Source organism: Lotus japonicus, chromosome 4 (genome assembly GCF_012489685.1).
Source record: "Lotus japonicus ecotype B-129 chromosome 4, LjGifu_v1.2".
Lineage (NCBI taxonomy): Eukaryota > Viridiplantae > Streptophyta > Magnoliopsida > Fabales > Fabaceae > Lotus > Lotus japonicus.
Window position 1 is genome coordinate 32394237 of NC_080044.1, and position 21528 is coordinate 32415764.

The window sequence follows — 21528 nt, forward strand, 5'->3', positions numbered from 1 at the left end:
ATTTCGACCCGATTGTCCGAAAATTGTTCTGACAGTTTCTTTGCCTTAGTTTTACCCTAAAACTACCTTGTGAATTGATTTGATCGAAGAAAAAGAGCCGGAGCTCTTTTTCCTTTGAGGCTGTGGGTTATTTCCTTGGGGGGGGAGTTTTTCGTTTTCGAAAACTTGTCTTTTCATACCCGGATGTCGTATTCTGAAGCTTTAATGCTTTGTCTATCGTTTATGTATTGTAATGCGATCGAACTAATCGAGTTTGTGTGGATTCTGCTTTGTTTTTCCTCCGAGGTTCAGTTGAAGGAACTTTGGAAGTTTCAAGGCATTCCTGTGAAGGAGATTTGATTTGTGAAGCTGGATCAGCTCGAGGTTAGGGCAACTTACATATATTAGCTATGATTGCATGATAGGCGTCGATAAATTCGACTTATGCTTTATCTGATGTTGTTTATGATGATGATTTATTGTTATGATTGTTTTCATAACTTATGATATTGATGATGTGTTGAATTGAGCGTTTTGACGCAACTTCGGAGTGGAGATTCATTGATCTGGTGATCTTTGATATTTTGGGTTGGATGAACAACCCTAGGCAAGTTCAAACGAGGGGTTTGAGACTTAGTCATTTGCTGGTATTCGTTGGAATTCTTAGACTTTCTCCGGGAAACTTCTTTTGGGTGGTTGGTTTTCGGAAAACCTAGAATGAATAGAATTTCGAAAACTAGAGACTTTGGGAGGCTTAGACTTTGAGAAATAAACTCATAACCTGACTAATTCAATTCGAAACGTTTTTACTAAATGAATAATCATAGGAGAATTGGAGGGGAAAATATTTACGAAAGACGGGGAAAAGTCGACTTTTGTTGTGGGTTTGGAGAGTTTTGGAATTGGGAAAGCCACTAAGGTGAGCTATGGTGATGATTGAAAGTCACCGAGTACTCTAGTACTCTTGGGAGTGTTGTGGAGCCGTGTTGTATTGACCGACACCTAGTGCTCTGGTAGTTTGGGCTGTGTTGTATTGACCGACACTAGACCCTTGTGTATTCTTGTTGGTGGAGTTGTGTTGTATTGACCGACACTAACTCCGAGTTGTGTTGTATTGACCGACACTAACTCATGGGTTTGTTGAGATTGGGTTGTGAGCTAAACACTTTCGTGGTAAGGGCGATTCGTTGTTTGGCTAACCATATTGCATCAATCGGGTGAATAACGGGAATGGTTCACCTGTGCATATCATGGTGAATAACGGGAATGGTTCACCTTGCATAAATGATGAATAACGGGAATGGTTCATCATATGGTGAATAACGGAAATGGTTCACCAAGGATGAATAACGGGAATGGTTCATCCAGGATGAATAACGGGAATGGTTCACCCATAGTGAAGAACGGGAATGCTTCACTTGTGGCGAACGGGAACGCGTCACAAATCCGGATTCATGATTGCATATCACGCATACATTCATTCTGACTTGAATTGTGTGCTGGTTGTTTATTGAAGCAATGTTAGAGCCATAACATGCTAGGATTGTTTATATATACATATATCTATACCCCTATCACATGTTGAGTGTATATCTACGTATTTTTGTGAGTTGACCCTAGCGCCTTGACTTTGGTTGCATGTTTGTGTTTGGGCGGTCGGCCTGCTGCCAGATGTCGATGGCCGACTGGTTTTCGATGGTCTCTCCCTCGGGGGGGATCAGGTTTGAGCTCGTCGATCGTGCTGCCCCCACCGCTTGGGTGATTGATGTCCCTGGTCACCGAGCGACGTACAGGGGAAGGGTCATGGAGGACCGGACGGATGAGCGAGGACGCTTGACGAGAGGAGTGCTATGGCGTATGGAGCTGAGTTTTGACTTGCCGCCCTCAGTTCACTGTGGACCAGGCACTGGTCATGCACCACCTGCACCACTTCCGACTTCACCTTCTGTTGAGGAGGACCCGGCGGAGACCGAGCCTGCTGTTGCTGCACCTGTTGCGCCACCTCCTGCTACTGCCATCGATCCTACCGACGTGGCGTCGTCCTCTAGGCTTGTGCGGCCGAAGAGGGAGTCCGTCGTCCCATCTGCCTCACGTCTCTTTTCTTTCTCTTCACTGCACGGCTACCGTGTGGACCCCTTGATGAGGGTGGTGGAGGAGGATGTACTTACAGGAGAGGTAGATGTGGAGACCGGCTCGACTAGGGGGATCAGGTTTGAGCTCGTCGATCGTGCTGCCCCACCGCTTGGGTGATTGATGTCCCTGGTCACCGAGCGACGTACAGGGGAAGGGTCATGGAGGACCGGACGGATGAGCGAGGACGCTTGACGAGAGGAGTGCTATGGCGTATGGAGCTGAGTTTTGACTTGCCGCCCTCAGTTCACTGTGGACCAGGCACTGGTCATGCACCACCTGCACCACCTCCGACTTCACCTTCTGTTGAGGAGGACCCGGCGGAGACCGAGCCTGCTGTTGCTGCACCTGTTGCGCCACCTCCTGCTACTGCCATCGATCCTACCGACGTGGCGTCGTCCTCTAGGCTTGTGCGGCCGAAGAGGGAGTCCGTCGTCCCATCTGCCTCACGTCTCTTTTCTTTCTCTTCACTGCACGGCTACCGTGTGGACCCCTTGATGAGGGTGGTGGAGGAGGATGTACTTACAGGAGAGGTAGATGTGGAGACCGGCTCGACTAGGACGGTGCGCAGGACAGTTAGGAGGGAGGTCGTGGACTTGGACACCGAGATGATTACGGTGGATTCCGATTCTGACTCCGAGAGCAGTGGGGAGAGCTACTCGCCGAGCAGCGATGAGGAGGAGGAGGATCTGTGAGCTGAGCTGGGAGGGTAGGTTAGGCTAGCGTCATTTTTTGTGTAGAGCTCTGATCGTCAGTTTCTTTTTGGGACAGGGTAGGTTCCGATGTGGTGGCTTTTTGTGTGGTTCTTCTGAGGAGGATCACAGAGAGTCTGTCAGAGTATAGGGGTCTTTCTTTCAGGCCATTTTTGAGTGCCGACTTTCTCTTGGATAACTGTAATTTTGATACTTTTACTTACAGTGCTGGTTTGTATATATTTGCCTGCGGGCTTACTACCTTGGAGTCACTACGTGTACGCGTGACGGGACAGTGCAGCTGAGGCTGTACATTTGTATATGTTGTATATCGGTTAGTTTAGTTGTTGGGTTTTGTCTTTATTTCCTTTATCGCTTTTATTTAAAGGAATCAATCGGAAAAAAAAATTTACCTGTTTTCCGCGTAAAGTTTATTTTTGGTTACTAAAGTGACACCTGGAAATCGGGGTGTTACAAAAACCCACAACAGAAGTCGACTTTTCCCCGTCTTTCGTAAATATTTTCCCCTTCGGTTTTCCTATGCTTAAACGTTAATAAAAATTGTTTCGAATTGAATTAGTCAAGTTATGAGTTTATTTCTCAAAGTCTAAGTTTCCCAAGTCTTTATTTTTCGAAAGTCTAATCATTCTAAGTTTCCATAGACCAACCACCCAAAAGATATTTCCCGGGGAAAGTCTAAGAATTCCAACGAATACCAACGAATGGCTAAGTCTCAAACCCCAAGTTTGGACTTGCCTAGGGTTGTTTATCCAACCCGAAACATCAAAGATCACCAGATCAATGAATCCCCACTCCGAAGTCGCGTCAAAACGCACAATTCAATAACATCTCAACATCATCAGTTATAGAAAACATCATAACATCAGTTCATCAACATAATCAACATCAAAGTAAAGCATAAGTAGAATTCATCGACGCCTATCATGCAGTCATAGCTAATAGTAAGTTGCCCTAACCTCGAGCTGCTCCAGCCTCGTGTTCTAAATCTCCTTCACACAAATGCTCTGAAACTCCCAAAGTTCCTTCAACTGAACCTCGGAGAAAAAACAAAGCAGAATCCAAACAAAATCGATTAGTTCGATCACAATACAACACATTAACGATAGACAAAGCATTAAAGCTTCAGAATACATCAATCGGATGCGAAAAGACAAGTTTTTGAAAACGAAAACTCCCCCCCATCACTACAAGCTCTCGGCCAAAAAGGAAAAAGAGCTCCGGCTCTTTTTCTTCGATCAAATCTATTTACAAGGTAGTTTTAGGGTAAAACTAAGGCAAAGAAACTGTCGGAACAATTTTCGGACAATCGGATCAAAATACGACCGTTCAGGGGCATTTTGGTCCAAAATAAAAGCTCAAAACCTCAAAGTTATCAGTTCGGAAAACAAATTTGACAGCAATGATCCTAACGACATCCGTGACAACAAATCCTAAAGGCACGAAGTCAGATTACGACTTTTCGACAGTAAAGTTTCGAAATGTGCGACAAAAAGGTTTTGAATCAGTTTTTCAGATCCTGGACAACTCATCACAATCGGCGAATACTGACGGAGGTTTTAGACTCTTGGGCACGTAAGGAAGATAACCTAAGCGAGAAATCAGGAAAAACGGACAGTTTTACAAAAAGCTCAAAACTGTGAGCACATAAACGACTACAGAAACGCAGTAGAAACAGTAATCAGAGGTAAGAATCAAGCTAGTTACCTCGATACCTTGAAGTAGGAACGAACTGCGCGAAGATCGGTCGAGTTTCGGCAAAAATCTCCTCTCCCTCTCCTCTCCCTAACTCGCGGCCTCTTTGGAGCAAATGAGGAGATATTTTGCTTTTTCGACTATTTATAGACAGGTGAAATCGTGGGAAAATGAAAATTTCGCGATTCCGATTTTTGCAGCACGTTCACCGATGAATTCTAAGAGAGATTCTAGCGTCAGAATTCCAGAACTCAAAACAAATCTCAGACATTTAGGAAAAACGATATCTAAAATCGCAAAAGCGGTGTAAGTCAATTTGTCCCGAAAAACTACTTTTTGCTGTGATGCTCAAACGACAAAACTTCCTTCTGAAGAAAGATTGGAAACGTCGAAACAAATCTGGCAACGCGGACGGAAACTTCGTTAGAAGTCCCGAATAGAAAAAGTCTTCATCCAGCGCTTGAATTTAGGGTTTCCAAGCAAAGAAATTAGCGTCGTCGAACATCCGAAAAGTGAATACTATCGTGCGTACAGTCCAGAGTTCTGAAATGAAACGCTGGTCGAAGGAAAAATAAAGAGAACCTTTAAATTTTCCAAGGATTCGAAATCTCACTTAATACGTTGCTCTAAAAGCGAAATAGCCTATTCTAGACACGCTCGCCATAAGGCAGGTGTGCAGACGACTCGCACTAACTCCTACAACAACTACGCAACATTCCTCAAGCAATTCCTGAACTTTCTTCTTCATTACTCTTCCTCAAACATCAAACTCCCGTCACGCTTACACTAATTCTACGCGTGAGTCGGAAATTATCTTTTTCTGAAAATCCAGGTCTTACAGTATCAGAACCTACCAGTAAAGGGTTTGTTTTTCCAACTTGAGTTTGAATCCCCCTCACCTCTTTTTTCAAGTTCTGATTATAATTAGTGATGTGTCACGGCACGTAGATCCTAAGGTGGCATTGCTAGTGTCAATAAAGCTCATTTCGTTAATTTTTTAACGTCAAAGTGACGGAGGGGCAGACAGTGCACATTTTTGAAACATTGAGGGTAGAAGCGTCGACAAAAATAGAGTAGGGGTAAAATTTGCACAAACTTAAAACATCAGGGGCCAAAAGTGTTTTTTAGCCTAATTTTAAATTACTTTGTCAATAATTTTCCTGAACTTATTACTAATAACTAATGCTTTTATTACTAATAACTAATGTTGTCAATAGTTTTAAATTCATTATCTGATATAATTACTAGTATAAAATCTTAATTGTTTAAAATAGTTTTTTAGTAAAAATAAATAGTATTACAATTAATGCAAATCAATGCACAATATTTACTGGATCTATAAATAGCACATAAAAAACAATGCAAATATATCCAAGAAATAAACTTGACAAAGAATTTCACCCTGATGGCTAGCCACCTCAAAAATTCATTTAATTTCTCTGCCTTCCTGATTTTAGTTTTCATTGGTTAGTCTTTCTTTTAATATTTTTTTGATGCTAAAACATATATTATTTGAATTCCCACTAACCGTTTTCTTTATTATATAGTGCAATCAACAGTGGAAGGAGAAACATTATGCGAACAAATTGTGGGTAAATGTGAATCGTCGAAGGTAGCATGTCCTGAGCATTGTGTGGCGTTGTGGGGGAAGAAGTTCAAAGCGGGGATTTGTGATGTCTATAACGTATGCAGCTGTGTTTTCTATTGCAATCCCCCACCTCCAAAGATGTGCACCATAGAATTGGGACGTTGCAGCTCTCATTGCAAGTCAGGTTGTGCTTCAAATTATAACCATGGTCAGGGGTATTGTAATGCAAAATACGGCCTCGATTTGTGTATTTGCAAATATAATTGTTGAGGTTGAATTTCAGATTTGAACCTACAAACTCCTAGTTGCATTGGATAAACCAAGACAGTAGTGTTGCAAGTATTTTCACAAATATAATTGTGGAACCGAATTGAATCTAATCCTCCTTCAAACTTGTTTGGGTGGCATTTAATAATATTTTTCGAACATTTATTTTTTAATCCGTTGTGCTAAAGTGTTAACAAATTTTATGGATGTGTTAATATTCAGAAAAAGAGTTTGACACCAGTATTAAATCTACAGTTCAATAACTATGTGCTAACAATGTAAACAAGTTTTACCTTGAGAATGCACCCCCTCACAGGATTTTGTTATTACTGATATGTTAGTTTTATTTTAACATCTTAATCTCTCTCTCTTAAACTTTCTATCTTCAAAACTCTTTGTTGTTTCTGCATGGGTGGCCGCCACGCCGCCCTCCCTCTCGGCGCGGAGGAAACCCTCTTTCTCCTTCAGTGTCTCTTTCTCAACCTCCTTTCTCCGTCTTCTGGCGCTTATCTGGAGTTTTATTTGTATCGCCATGCTCTCATTCTCATTCCACTTCCCGAATTTGATGTCACCCTTCACTTCCCTTTCTCTTGGACCACCAAATCCAGTGCTTCCTTCCTCTCTCCGAGTTGCTGCAACACCGGGTCTCTATTGGGGTCGTTGATGGCTAATATGCAAGTGTACAGGTTTTCCCCAAGTAATATAAAAGATACCGCTTTCTATATGGACTGGGTTCAATTATCAATTCTACTAATTCTATAATTTTGTAAGCAAAAGTAAGCTAAAATTGGGGGTTTTGGTTTCAATGTTCAATTTCAAGAAATGAGAGTAAGCAAAGAGAATTTGTAAAACTTAATTTGGGAAAATAGCACCTGGATTAGCTTCGTCAATTATCATGTATGTCTAATCAAACTTGCTTGTATGAAATAAAATTTACTCTCTATGGCAATCTAGCCTAAGTTCTTAACTTGCGAATTCCTTAAACAAAAAAGACTATAAATCTGAATATTAAGTCTATGTTACGAGCACCTAAACCCTGAGATTGAAGATTAAATTATAATTGCAGCCATCACTATTAACTCCTACCCTCATTCCTAAGGTCGTAGAGAAAAGTTAATAAATTAAGTCCCCTCCAATTTCTAATCACTCTTCTAAGTCTCACAGAAATTAGTATGATATTTACTTGCAATCAAATATAATTATAACTGAAACGGAATTCATAGATTATAATAAAAATTCACTACACAGACAAAATACAAATTAAAGCATATATAAGATCAAAGAGAATAGGCATCTAAAATACTAAATTGAGGGTTTAGCTGGCCATGAAAAATACCAAAAAAAAATCAAAACCTATAGGAAGTAAGGTTCAAATTGTAGAGCCTTCAAATTCTTCTTCCTCCAAAAATCGCACGCTGCTCCTCACCTTCGCTCCTTTAATATCGTTGCTCCTGCCTTCATTTCTTTCACAAGGTCCCAATTTCCTCTCCTTTTACTTTGTAGCAGCAAGGCTGCCAAATGTATATATATATAAGCACATGCAATTAAATCAGAATCAAAGACAATCACTCATCACTTAGCAAGGATCAGGGAAAGTAAATGAATCCCTATGAACTTCTATCAACACTATCCATTGAAAATACCTCTCAGTTCTAAATTCAATCACTTCTCTCTATAGCCTTTATGACCCAAAATACCGTACAACACATATGTACCACACTTTCCGTAAAACAAAGTATTGATCTGGAATTGAAACTACTTAAGTAATCAAATACACAGGTAGATAACTCGGGGTCATAAGGAACAACACAAAAGCCTAAGAAACAATTGTGATGCTCCTAAAACTAAATGCACATGGAAAACTATCTAAACGGAAACAAATAATTTTTTTTTCTGGGTCAACTTGTTGGGACAAGCAAAATTGAAAGTTGAGAAATTTGATTTGAAAGCCCGCTTTTTATTTTTTCAACTAAAAATGCAAACAAATTAAGTAGAAAATAAAAATAAAAATACTAAAAAGAACAAAACAACTTACCTCCACTTGGGTTATCTCGTAAGAAGTTCAATTTTACAATGTTAGGTAGACTCTTCTCCCCATTCAGCTGGGAGGGTCTGTTGGAAAAATGAGATATTTCAAAGTTTCAATGTCCCACATTGTTTGTTCCATGAACTTTCAAAGATTTTATATACTAGACTTCTCTTGTGGATGTTAAAGAGCCTAAAAAGAGGTGGGCCTTGCACACATGGAATTTGGGCCATGATTGGCCTAACGTAGTGCAAATCCTCTGACTTGCCCCCTGCGCGCACGTACATGGGCCAAACCCGAAAATCCTTATGTGGTAGAGTTTTAACCTTTGTTCATTGACAATGAAATTATACTTTAAGTTTGGGTTCTCAATCTTATTAGCACCATGGGGAGAGAGACCTTAGTGACCACGTATGGCACAAAGACTTAATTTGTTAAAAAAAAACTCCCAGAAATGATATTTTAAAGATTATATTTTAGGAACCCAATTCAATTTCTCTTACAAAGTCACGAACTTCAAACATTAGCCTAATATGTCCATGGGGAGAGACCTTAGTGACCACGTATGGCACAAAGACTTAATTTGTAAAAAAAAACTCTCAGAAATGATATTTTAAAGATTATATTTTAGGAACTCAATTCAATTTCTCTTACAAAGTCACGAACTTCAAACGTTAGCCTAATATGTCCATGGGGAGAGACCTTAGTGACCACGTATGGCACAAAGACTTAATTTGTTAAAAAAAACTCCCAGAAATGATATTTTAAAGATTATTTTTTAGGAACCCAATTTAATTTCTCTTACAAAGTCACAAACTTCAAACATTAGCCTAATATGTTTTTGCCCCCCACCCAAATACAGCCTTGTTGAAGGTAAATGATGCAGATTCCACAAAACGTCTAAAGAACCAGCAAATTGGCTTGATTGTGCTGGTACGCCAAATCAATTGGAGCAGGTTGCAGATTTTATTTGCATTTACTAGATGATCATACAATCTGTGGTTCAGCAATTAGTAGTTTGGTACTTGTTAGTCAATTACATATTTAAGAATAAAGAGTGAAGACTTGTTGAACGGATCAGGAAAATCAGTTACTGCATCAGTATGTGTAAACTCACCTTATAACTTTCTCATTTATGGTCCCTAAATTAGAAGTGGGACCTCACAACATACATGAGTTTCAACTAATAAATAAAGACGTTAAAGTAAGTGATGCTAGCATGTTTTAATAGAAAGTCATTATAAAATTTATTTTGCTTGTTTCAAATTTCCGCCCCTTATATTATTTCAATTCTGTCCCTGATGCGAGATGCCACCAATGTCGCATCCATCTCTCCCTCTATCAAACTTGTATATGTATTTAATTTTATTTTAAATAATGATACTAATATATTTAGGAATTGTCTAAATGACCTATGATGGTTACTAAACGTCATTAATGAACCAATAAGAATATTAACAAATAAATAAAATATAAAAATTTCAACCCAATTGTTTTAAACTAATTGATCCACCTAGGAGCATGAATTATTTAACTCAAACTTTACGATGAATCATTTAGACAACTCTTAAGTACCCGCACAATTGCAAGTTTTTATCCGGTATAAACTTTTTTTTTGGTCAATTATCCGGTATAAACTTAACTGCATGTAAAACGCCAACGCGGCTGATATACCTGACAATAAATAGAAAACATGCAGTCGCTCGAGTAAAATTGAAACACAGAAAGTTGGTTGACAATGATATGAAACACTATTTGAAGTTCGTATATATGAATGTTCTAAACAAGTATCAGTGAATTGACTATATAGGTAACAACAGTTTACGTACAAGATTGTTTTATAGATCGAGAATAGACACGATGATGCATATGTGCTTGTTAATTTGAGTCCGGTTCACCATGGTGTAGATAAAGCAACAATTGGCCTCCACTACCGGCCACTCCCAAAGCACCTCTTGAATTATCGGTAGCAACGCAAGTAGCACTGCCATCTAACACCACAATTTTTTTTCAAGTTTAAAAAAAAATGTTAGTATATATCTTACAAACGCAGATATAACAAATAGGTGAAACAGTCAACGTTGTGCTTATGCATCATTGAAACTGTGTCAAATATGAAACCGCAAATGAATTACATGGCATACAAAGTATTATTCAGATTATAAAAGCCAAAAACTACCAGTTAGGACTTTAGGATAAGCAGTGTAGAGACGTTATGAACGAGTTTCTCCTTGCTAGTTGCTAGATGATGAATATATTGAAAGTCTGCAGACTGGAATTCCTCTTTTCAACCAAAGATGGAAAACTTCATGTTTAAAATTAGTGCGCTCATTTAAAATTAGTGCGCTTTATCACCATCTGGATTACATTATCAACATAGAATCTTCTACTTATGGGCCTAGCATGTACTGAAACAAGCTGCTAAGAGTTCTCAAAATCCGAAAGTCCTTGCCATTTGATAAACTGTGCTTTCCCTTTATCATTGTACCACAAGTTCAACACATCTTGTGGTTGAGCTGCAAGGACATCAATCTAAACCCAACCAACCACTTTAAATTCTACCGCCGTTCGTTTTATCGGCCTGAGTTTTCAGAGGCTGCTAAGCCCTTCCCAAATTCTATCATCCCTCTCGTTAGTTAACTGGTTGATCTCTTCTACCGTAGAAGGGAAGGTGTCCTTGAAAAGAGAAGGAGGATATCTGCCACTAAGAGCGGAAATCAAAGTCATCTTGAAGCTATTAAAATTGGTATTAAACCAAAACTCAGCCATGCCAGTCTGAGAGACCACTGCTTAGGGTTAGCATCCGAAAAAGTGAAAAACATCTCAACTAGGTCTCCAAACACCTATTGATCCATTCAATTCCTATACTTCAATCTTGTGTTAGCTTGAAAAGCTCAGCGCAAAACTGATGGAAAAATAATTGATCTCAGTCAGAGACAATTGAGGGTAGAAAACCATGGAGCTTCTTAATCTCATAAATGAAAAATATGAGCCACGGTTAAAGATACTGCTTGTATTATTACATTAATGTTCCCATCAGTGTATATTTGTATCCTAGGTCTGGATGTAATGTACTATTGCTCATGAAGTTCTCTTAGTCTTTTGTTACAACTTAGTTAGTGTACAGCTGTCACTAACAGCTTGCAGTAAGTTTCTGTTCGAGCTGAACGTTGCTGTATATAACAGCCATCTTGTATTGTTCAATTCATTCAATGAAATTAAAGATAGTTTCACATAAATCTTTCTAGTTTCTCTTAGTTTTCTCTCACTTTCTGTATCAAGTTCTTTGACAGCTACATTCTTGGCATAAAAGGATGACACAATGAGATAATGTGACCCAATTTTGTAAGGTAATCCACAATCACCAATATAGTATATCATTTTCCTTAGTCAGAGGCAGTCCCGTAATACAATCTATAGAGATGACACTCCACACATGAAGGAAATGGCAAGGGCTGCAATAAACCTGCTAAAGATACATCCTGATATTCTTTGCGCTGCTGACATACCTCACATTGCTCACACAAGTGGGTCACAGTCACAGTCATTGGGCTTCGCCAGAGCTTTCCACGGTGGTTTGACTTCACTAGAGATTTCATGCCATCTATGGTAGGAGGAATCACAACCGTAGGATTAGAGCTCTGATATAATTAAGTTTACATGATAGAGAGCACCTCTTAGCCTGTTATTTTATACTGCTTGAATATTTGAAAATCTAAACCTAAATCCATGCTTTTTAGGGATTGATATACATCCTAATTATAACAGGATTGTATCCCCAGTTACAAGGGATATTAATAACATCGACAATATCAAGTATCGACAAGCTCAACAGATGTCTCTCCTACTTATTACCAAGGAGTTGGATTATGTGGTGGGATTCAATGCCCCACATTCCCTTTGACAATTCTACCTACTTAAACATGCTCTAAAGAAATTGTAAAAGGTTGTGTCATCCTGTCTTATCGATCGAGCGGCTCAGTTCAAGTGACCCTTTAGTTTAATTTGTTGTATGATTTATGTTAACTTAAAAAATGTATCTGCAACACCAAAAATGTGGCTGGTATCTAAAAGCAAACCAGAAACGAGATAAAAGCATTTACTCTACAATTCCATTGAAGGTACAATTCGATCATAACTACAATCAACAATTTTAGTTCAGCAAGGTTAACAACTTTACAAGTTTTAAACTCATCAGTATCATTAGTGCTTCTAAGTCAGTGGTATGCAAAGTGACCAGAATACAAGTTAAAGTGGCATATTGCAACATACCTTGGAAACGATGCAGCATATAAAGCTTGGATCCTCTTGACAATTCACACATATACACCACTCCATCACTTGTAGTGATGATTCCATAATCACCGGAGACACCCATACCAGTTGTCCTGCAAGTTAATATGATTTAAAACTGTCAAATAATTGATACAGTGAACAATAAACAATAATAGATGCAATTGCTAATAAATATATCACTCAAATGATATGAACTGATGGCTCATAAAACTTCTCCTAAAGATCTTCAGCTTCTGCCCTCAAATGAATGATGAACTATTGTTTGAGGAGAGAAAAGCATGAGGTTTTAATCATGACCTAAAATCCAATTCAAGCAGTTCTTAGCTCATTTTACATCATTAACATTGGAAACAAAAAATACTCTGAAAAGTAGTATGGGAAACATAACTTCCATCTACTTCACTGGCGGTAAAAAGTAGTAAAAATATTTGGAATTAACCAACACATGAAAGACTTTTCAAACTCAAGAAAACATCATAGCACCTAGGATCCAAGGGACTTCCGAAAACCATGCTATTTTTCACCAAAAGAGCAAGCCTCCAACTTCTAGCTGTAGGTATATCACAATGATTTGAAGTTGAAACATGACTATGCGAATAACCAAGGTCAGAGGAAGTTGAGACAAGAAGCCACATAGCAACATCTTCCTCTGGTAGAAAAGAAAAGGTCTCTCTTTGGTCAGAGTGCCACAAATTGGTTGCTTCTAACAGTTCATCAGCCTTCTCCTCTATGCTAGCACAGCTGAATCCTGAGCCTTTTGATTGCCAATCAAACAGGCTTATTGGAAAGAATTCATTAACTGGATGTTTTGAAGCAGAGATGCTCGAAACACAATTGAGGTTTGCAATGTCCCTGAGTAAACCATTGAAAATGATGTGAATGAGATAATACTATAACTTTTAGACAAGTTAAAAATTAGGAACCCTTTTCCAAACTGATTACTTCTCCCTTTCCCTTCCTATTTTTTTACCACTGATGGGTTAGGTCAGAAGTTTTTTCAATAAGAAATGGGAATAGATGTTTAAATGAGGGCATGAAAATGTGGCAAAAAGGGCAGCAGTAACATATTTCATAAACAATGAAACTGATGAAGCTCAGGTAAGAAATCTCAGTAATATATTTCATAAATTCTAAAGAAAAGGGAAAACAGGGTAATATAGAGAGGAAGTGAATAAAATAGATAATAAGACCCAACAGAAGTATTGGCAGATGAGCTACATGTTACTAACTACAACTTATAAAATTTATTACACACACCAAGGACAAAAATACAAGTTGAACGGAACAAAATAAGATAAAATATATCAAATTGTAAAGTGCATGTGTGTACACCCAAATTTGATCATTACAAATTTAGCAGCAGAAACATTAGCGCGTAAGAATGTATAAACCAGAACCAAGTCCACCAAAAACATAAAAGCTGGTCACAGGCTATAACCTAATGATATAAAATTTGAAGTTTAAAATAAGTAGAATATGCTAAAGTAGTGGGACATCTAAATGAAAACAAAATTACCATAAACTAAATTCCCCAGAAATACTATGACCAACAACCAAATGAGCACACTTTGGAACCCTCTTCAATTCCACAATGCCAGGGGATATGGAGCTATCAGCCGGAATAATAAAGCACTTCATTTTTTTACTGCAGAAGAAGTGAATAAAGGGGTAAACAGGCTAAGTTATATATGTGCATAACCCAAAAATATATTAAATAACAAAAAGACCAAAATAAACTAATATTTATAAACAGTGAAGAAAGATAATACAAAGTATTATTGCACTAACTGGAATAAATTATAGAATTAAAAAGGTTTGACTCATCAATTTATGTTAGCATTTTCTCTTCTAGAGGAGGGGTCTGCAAAAGCAATGACAGAAACCAAGTTCTTAGACTCTGAGCAAACTAACTTCATGAGAAATTTGAAAGCTTCTAAACCAAGAAAAAATTAGTCATAATATCTAAGTAACAGTTTTCCTAATATATCTACGTGATGTGATTTTCATGGAAAAATACAGGACTTCATAATAACAATCACAGATTCATGCTCTCTGCTATAATGCAAAGCAAACAGATAAGAAACCAACATATGAGTTAATCAATAATCACTACAAATTAAAAACCTTCAATGATATCATTCTCAAAAGGACATAAATGGCTCTGATGGAATTCAAAAGAATAAAGAATGTTATTCAAATTTAAAATACCTCCATGTTGAATTCATGACCCACACTTGCAATCTCCCACTCTCTCCAACAGAGACAAGTCGGTTAGGTTCACAAACCAATATACAATGTACATTGTCATCACCTATCAGTGTTGCTTCAACTGATACATAACCATGTTCTACTCGGACAATCTTCAGAGCATTCTTCTCAGTGCTGACTGATGTACATGTTGCGCAATAACAATCAAATTTTCTTTCCCTGAGATGAAATGATATATGGTTACCATATTTAACAATGTCTCAATGTATTACATATTAATTTAAACGAGTAGAAATAATTAACCTGCAACTGGGGGTTTTTATGCTGCCTATTAAGATAACATGCTGCCCATCAGGAGTCAACTGCACCCCAGATCTTTCCACCATATTCTAGTACAAAATATGATAGATTTTGAGAGTGAAAATTTATGCAGCCAAAAGGTTAGTGTAAGTAATGAAAAAGGGGTTGAAAATGAACAAAGAAAACAACTTACTTCTGCTATGCATTTATGTTTTGGATCTGGCAACAATATTGAGGTGTGAGCCATAATAGAAGGGCGCCCTAAATTTGGTTCCTTAATATTTACCTTATAAGTAAACAGGGTCCTGTACTGATCCATTGGAAGGCCACATAAAACACAAATATGGATTTCATCACCTCTTGTGCATAAAAATATTGATAAAACAGGCATTGGGTGTAAGTAGCATCCCACAAACTTTATATTGCTGCTCAGATTATTCTTGAGCTCCGGGTTTCCACAGGGAATTGGTTCTGAAATAAATCCAACCTCCTTAGCCCCTGAGCACAAACTTTGACAGGCGAACAGGTTTGGATTCTGAGATGATGTCGTGTTTAATTCCACTAGGTTTCTAGGTCCACCCAGAACATCGACATGAATTTGAGATGTATCTAAAAGTAAACCTGCAGAATCATCCAGTTCACATGGTTTATTTTTATCATTTCAATAATTTTTTTGAATAGTTTCAGAGGGAGGGACAGTACCTTTGCCAGCATGCATTTCAGGAGTAACAATATCAATTTTGTCACATTCCGTACTTTCAACAACTGAACAATTTCCCTGGAGGCGAACAGTATTTCGGATCTTTCTTCTGGTGTATACTAAATTTGGTAACTGAGAAGAAGACATAATCATTGTTTCAGCATTGCCTGGTTTACCCACAACTCCATCTTGTGTCTTTTCTGCAAGGATTTCGATGCTTTTTAAATTACAGCTTATTGTTTTTACCCCTGAAAATGCATTACTATTACCTGCATTGATTTATTAAAATTGTGTAAGAAATGGTAACGATTGGATCAAACTGAACAACAGTTCAATTAAGTTTCAGTCTAGGATCATTAAGCTTCATTCCTGGATATCATAAATTACCTGCAGGACAATTCTGAGCACTTGACAGGTCATTTTGCGTAGAATCAAAACCAATATGCCCTGGATTTTCTTTCAATACTGAGCAAGCACCATTGCTTCTTTCAGAAATTAACCTATCCTCCAGAGGTATGTCCAAAACAGTCTCAAGAAATTCATCACAATTATGAGGCCTGTGTTTGACGCTCAACTCCGAAGCATCGCATGAGGATGATTTATTTGGCAAATCACAACCAGGAGGCTTATCTTGACTTCTCAGAGTACAAATTTCTTTTTTGAATTTAGATCTATCCACTTCAGCAATATCAGGTGATAGGAATTCTAGGTTTGTTTTAAGATCCTCACATTGACTATACTCAAAACTATCAAGAACAATTGACTTCATATTTTCAGTAATAGGAGTATTTGAATATAGCTCTGTATTTTGCACATGTACCTTTTCCCCTTGTTCCCCATATGCATCCTCTGTCACCATTGCATCTGCCATATAAACATATGATTCAACAATGAGGTAATACACAAGCATACACACAACCATACAGAAAAAAATCATGAGGAAAGAAAAACAGTATGTATTGGTATATTTACCAGATGCTGGTACATCCAAAACATATCCAACTTCAATTTGTTTTTCCATTGAGTTTAACCTAGAGGGCAATATATCGGAAGGGATAATGGTAAATTCCTTATCTGTTGAAGCATTCCTTAGTAAAGGAACTGCTTGAGGAAGCAAAAGTGACATCATTGACTTTGCCACATCCTGGCCAGCTGATTCAAAATCACTTTTCTCAGAGCCAAGATTTGAATTACATTTGAGCACTTCTTCATGTTCTGTATTTAACAAATCTTCAGAGGTGACCTCGCAACCATTCTTATAAACTATACTTGGGGAGAAATCAGAGGTATTTTCTGCAGTGCACAATAGTAAGTGATCTACAATCAAAAGGAGAATGGAGAAGATAAACAGAGAAATATGAGGGTGTTAGGAATTCAGAAAGAGAGACGGGAATTGCTAGAGGATCAGAAGAAAAATACACTTTTAAAGAAATTGGACAGAAGGTGGAGCATAGAATTCTCTCCATAGTTTTCCCCTTCACCAAATATTTCTCCTTTTACAAACAGCTACCACATAATGAACCCTCTATCCTTATTCCCTCTATATACCTAACTTAATTATTCCGAACTGAATACATTTTAACTAACTTCTACAACTCCCTTGTATCCTAACAACGTAAACTATATATTGAGGGACAGTGTTGGAGAACACTACAGCTACATATGAAAAATAAAACATCCATGACTCCATGAATGTTGAACAAGGGAGCCAACAATAGTGGAACCACACAAGGCATATCCCAATATTTGACATTATCAAAGGACACTACATTATGTAAAGAACAGTAGAACACAACTCCATTCCCAAACCTGTAGAGCAGTATCATTAGCAAGCATTAATAGCACAAATTAAGAAGGTCCAAAAGCAAATATAAATCCTAAAGTAAAATGGAAAAAACAAGTATATCCAACATCTAAGCCAAAAAGTAAATCTTTAAACTCATCAATAAATGAGTAAGAGGATGTAGATGTTGAATATTTAAAAGTCAAAGTCTTACTTTTTGGAGTACAAACACAAATTACACGTACCTTGCACATCTAAAGTATCAGGAGCACAAAGATCAATGTCAATACAACCCCGAGACTCTTCCAAACATGAGTTCACCAGTTTCTTATTTGATGTCTCCAAGAAACTAGACATTTTCAACTCATCATGTGACCTATGAAGCTGCAAGAAGTTAAAGAGTTTTTCTTCTATGATAACGTAGATCATAATTTTCATCTAAACATGAATTTTCGCAAAATTTCAACTGATATATCTAATGAGCACGTGATAAAATGAAAAACTCCCATGTTTTCTTTCATCTTCCAACTGGGTTTATCAATTGAAAATTTAGGAAAGAACATGCTTCTGATAAATAACATTCCATAGACCATGTTTGATATAGAAAAATGCTTCCAATGAACAATGTTGAGCAGAATATTGGAAAGGTATGCTTACAGGTTTTTCTGCGGACAAGTTTTCAGTTATTTCTGTATTGTTACAATTAGCAGGGTAGAGAAACCCAGTCGGTATCTCTGAAGGTACAGCGCCCCCTTTTTTATCATCAGAGATGTCAATAGGATTCAATATCAGCCCTTTTTCAGATGAACTGAAATTACTTCTTTTGTCAACAGAGGAAATCGTTTGCAGTGAAGGTGATACAACAATTGGATTGTGGACAGCATTCTCTTCTTCTGAATCATAGTGGGTTGTAGAACTACCCTGACCAAGACTCTTCTCATACTTTACATGTGAAGCTCTGGTGCATGTGACTTCTAGAAACTGAGGTTTAGCTACCCCATTTACCTTTTTATTTTGAATTTCATATCTACCTCTCTTTCCTGCAACATGTGATCTTCCCTGGCTAAGTAACAAATCAGGATATGTGCCTTCATTTGGGCAGCAATCATTATCCTCCATTCTAGAAACCTTAGTACAGAAGTTCGAGGATACCAAGCTCTGTTCTGCTATTCCATTTATATCTGCCACCAGTTCACGAAGCAACCTCTGGATAAATGGATTTTTGAACCCAAAAAGCTGCAAGCAATGTAAATAGAAAGAACTAGATTAAGCATAGTGAACATCTACAGAAAGAATGAAAAAGCATATAATTTAATCCGTGGATGAATAATTGTGAAAAATATGAGAGAAAAAAAAATAATATGAGATTGATTATGAAAGAAACTGCAACAGTTGGAAAATATGGGTAAGATGTAAACCCCACATGTTCAGTTCTCAATTTACTTTTCGGGATAAACAAGAAAGTTTACGGAAGCGGGAAAAGAAGGGCTAAAGGTACAGAGGACAAGATTATAAGACATCCTTGAATAAAACAAAGAAAACAGCAAAACTAAACAAGGTTATTAGTGCAATATAGCTTTCCAATCCGGATGGATATCTTCCTAGGAGTCTTTCTAAAGAAACAATGAACAGAGAACCAAAGAGCAGTCAATAAGGCAATGTCCTCACCAAGATATGTTTTGAGACACAATTCACAAATTTTAAAGAAATATCAATACAAGGACATAATTCCAACTTGAGATAAGTGATCATTCTTGCATATTCGATAGACAGACTTCCAGATACAGTAGTAGCATATTGAATGTCTATTTATATTTTAGAGGTGGAAAATGTCTTCTCTTATCATTTTAGCAAGATATTTAAATGAATTTTAAAAGAAGAACAGCACACTTACAATTAGAGGAGATATGTTAAAATGGACTTGAAACAGATAAGGTTGTGGATAGTACCGAAAGATTTCTTGAAATTTAAGAATCTTTCCTTAAAAATAAATAATTTTTTAGAAATTACAAATAGAATGATCAATATCATCAATTTCTACCTCCAAGCCATCCATTTTAGACGAAAGCCTCTTCCCGTGCAAATTGCGGGGACAACCTTTTTTCTGAAATTCCTCCCACGCAAATTCCGGTGTTTTCCCAGAAGATGAACTTCCGTCATCGGAAGAAATCTGCCAAAAACAATATGCAACTGAAATGTTTAATAAAACTCAAAGCAAGTTGTAGGCATTCAGTATATGGAAACAAAATTCACAACATATTTAAAGCACAATGAGTTTTGCATAGAAACCAAAAATTTAGGCCCGTTCACGCCTTCATGAATTTCCATCTTATATGTGGTCCCATTATGTACTCTAACAGCTTCATAACCAACTGGATATGGATATCGATCTTTACCCTACAAAGTAGCCAATGTCAAAGCACAAAGTCAGTCAGCTGAGGGTAAGACAAAATAACACAAAGTTATATGTAACAAATTGCTTCACCGATCCTCATTTCCATGCAATGGTTACCCATACAACAGTTTTTTAAAACATAAACTGTCTTCAAGCATTAAACTCTCCCTCACATAACCTTCACCACTGCCTTTTTTATTCATGAATACAAAGAGACAAGGATCTATAGGATGCAAAAGTCATGGTTCCTCACTCAATGAGGTCTACAATTCTACTGAATAAAGATGGGGCCATATATCATCAGTTTCACTGTTGGACATCTACAATTGAGTGTTCCATTTTCTCCTAATTTATGTCATTCTCTAATATAGCACCCTAAATCACTTATCATCAACTTCCATTCTAAAAGCTGTTTAAGTCGAAATCTTATAATCTATGAACATAACTACATACATACATATAAAACTTCGACAGCAGTTGCCGGCTAAAAATTATTAGATGCTACTTGTCTCAAAGATAAGCAACAATAAACCAAGAGCGCACAATTTTAGGGAGAAAAAGACCTAGAAACTGTGAGATGCTATATTTTTTAACTGCAAATCGATCATAAAACAAAACAACGGTATTTCTACAAAGCAATTCCACCTCACACTGCAAGGTCCGTAAAATTCAAGCGAGACATAGGGCAACGCACGCAGCTACAGAGAATAATACAAAAACAATTCAACAGAAATGGCTATTGTTAAAACATGTGGAATGGATCATAAGGAAATCGAATAACAACGCGACTCATAGCGATAGCAAATCGAACTAGAGATTGAAGTGAAATGCTAAGAGAAGGGAAGAATTGGGGGAATGTTATCAAACCCTAGAGCTGCTCCAGTACTTCTTGTCCCAGGGTCCAGTGTAGAGGGAACCGATCGAGATGACTTCGAGGCCATCGTTCTTCTGTTCCTCATCTGCTTTTGCGCGCTTCCCAGTGCTTCTAGTCTTCGCCATTGCAGGAGAAGAAAGAGAAGCTGTGAGAGAGTGAGAGAGAGCGAGAGAGAAAGAGAGAGAAACTTGATTGATAGAAAGAGAGAATGTGTGAAAGAAATAGATGGCGGGAAAGGCCACTTGGAATTTGGTTCCCTCCACCGCTAATCATCGTGCAAAGATAAAAATGCCAAAATAAATAGGTCAATTTTTTTTCGAGTATTTTTTTTTAAATAATGAGAAAGTTCTTTTTTTATACCAAAACCAGGTGAAAAAAACGAGATTTATCGGTCGGGGGTAGTTTTTGATGGAATATGCACTAGTAGCTTAATATTATTTATATTTAATTATTACAGCCTAAATATTCAAGAGATACCTATAGGGTCACACGCATAGAATTAACCCACTAGAATGTAATATAATGCCTTATTGGACCAGGTTCATTAGAAGAACACTTATTGGGCAAAGTTCATTAG

At 37.6% G+C, this 21528-nt stretch overlaps 1 protein-coding gene across 3 annotated transcripts; it reads right to left on the reverse strand.

Annotated features, from left to right (window-relative positions):
• Nucleotides 1-10134: 10134 nt before the first annotated feature.
• On the reverse strand, nucleotides 10135-21197 carry LOC130714687 (uncharacterized). Of its 3 annotated transcripts, none has more exons than XM_057564610.1 (16): nucleotides 20945-21197; nucleotides 19972-20079; nucleotides 19724-19852; nucleotides 18340-18918; nucleotides 17928-18066; nucleotides 16872-17192; nucleotides 16287-16763; nucleotides 15902-16099; nucleotides 15393-15820; nucleotides 15203-15288; nucleotides 14900-15118; nucleotides 14208-14336; nucleotides 13175-13543; nucleotides 12668-12783; nucleotides 11905-11999; nucleotides 10135-10386 (listed from the first exon to the last, which is right to left on the reverse strand). In XM_057564610.1, exons 1-16 carry the CDS (start codon nucleotides 21074-21076, stop codon nucleotides 10234-10236), a joined length of 3678 nt encoding a protein of 1225 aa, XP_057420593.1. In that variant the 5' UTR covers nucleotides 21077-21197; the 3' UTR covers nucleotides 10135-10233. The 3 variants fall into 3 exon arrangements, with proteins under 3 accessions (XP_057420593.1, XP_057420592.1, XP_057420594.1); XM_057564609.1 differs by having other exon boundaries at nucleotides 15902-16168; nucleotides 20945-21196; XM_057564611.1 differs by lacking the exon at nucleotides 11905-11999 and having other exon boundaries at nucleotides 15902-16168; nucleotides 20945-21194.
• Nucleotides 21198-21528: the final 331 nt, after the last annotated feature.

Coding starts and splice junctions, on each gene's coding strand:
- LOC130714687 (XM_057564609.1), bottom strand. CDS start 21,076: ATGGCGAAGACTAGAAGCACTGGGAAGCGCGCAAAAGCAGATGAGGAA. Junction 18,067..18,339: donor ACTTGTCCGCAGAAAAACCT/GTAAGCATACCT, acceptor AACTTCTTGCAG/CTTCATAGGTCACATGATGA. Junction 16,169..16,286: donor TGCTCAGAATTGTCCTGCAG/GTAATTTATGAT, acceptor AAATCAATGCAG/GTAATAGTAATGCATTTTCA.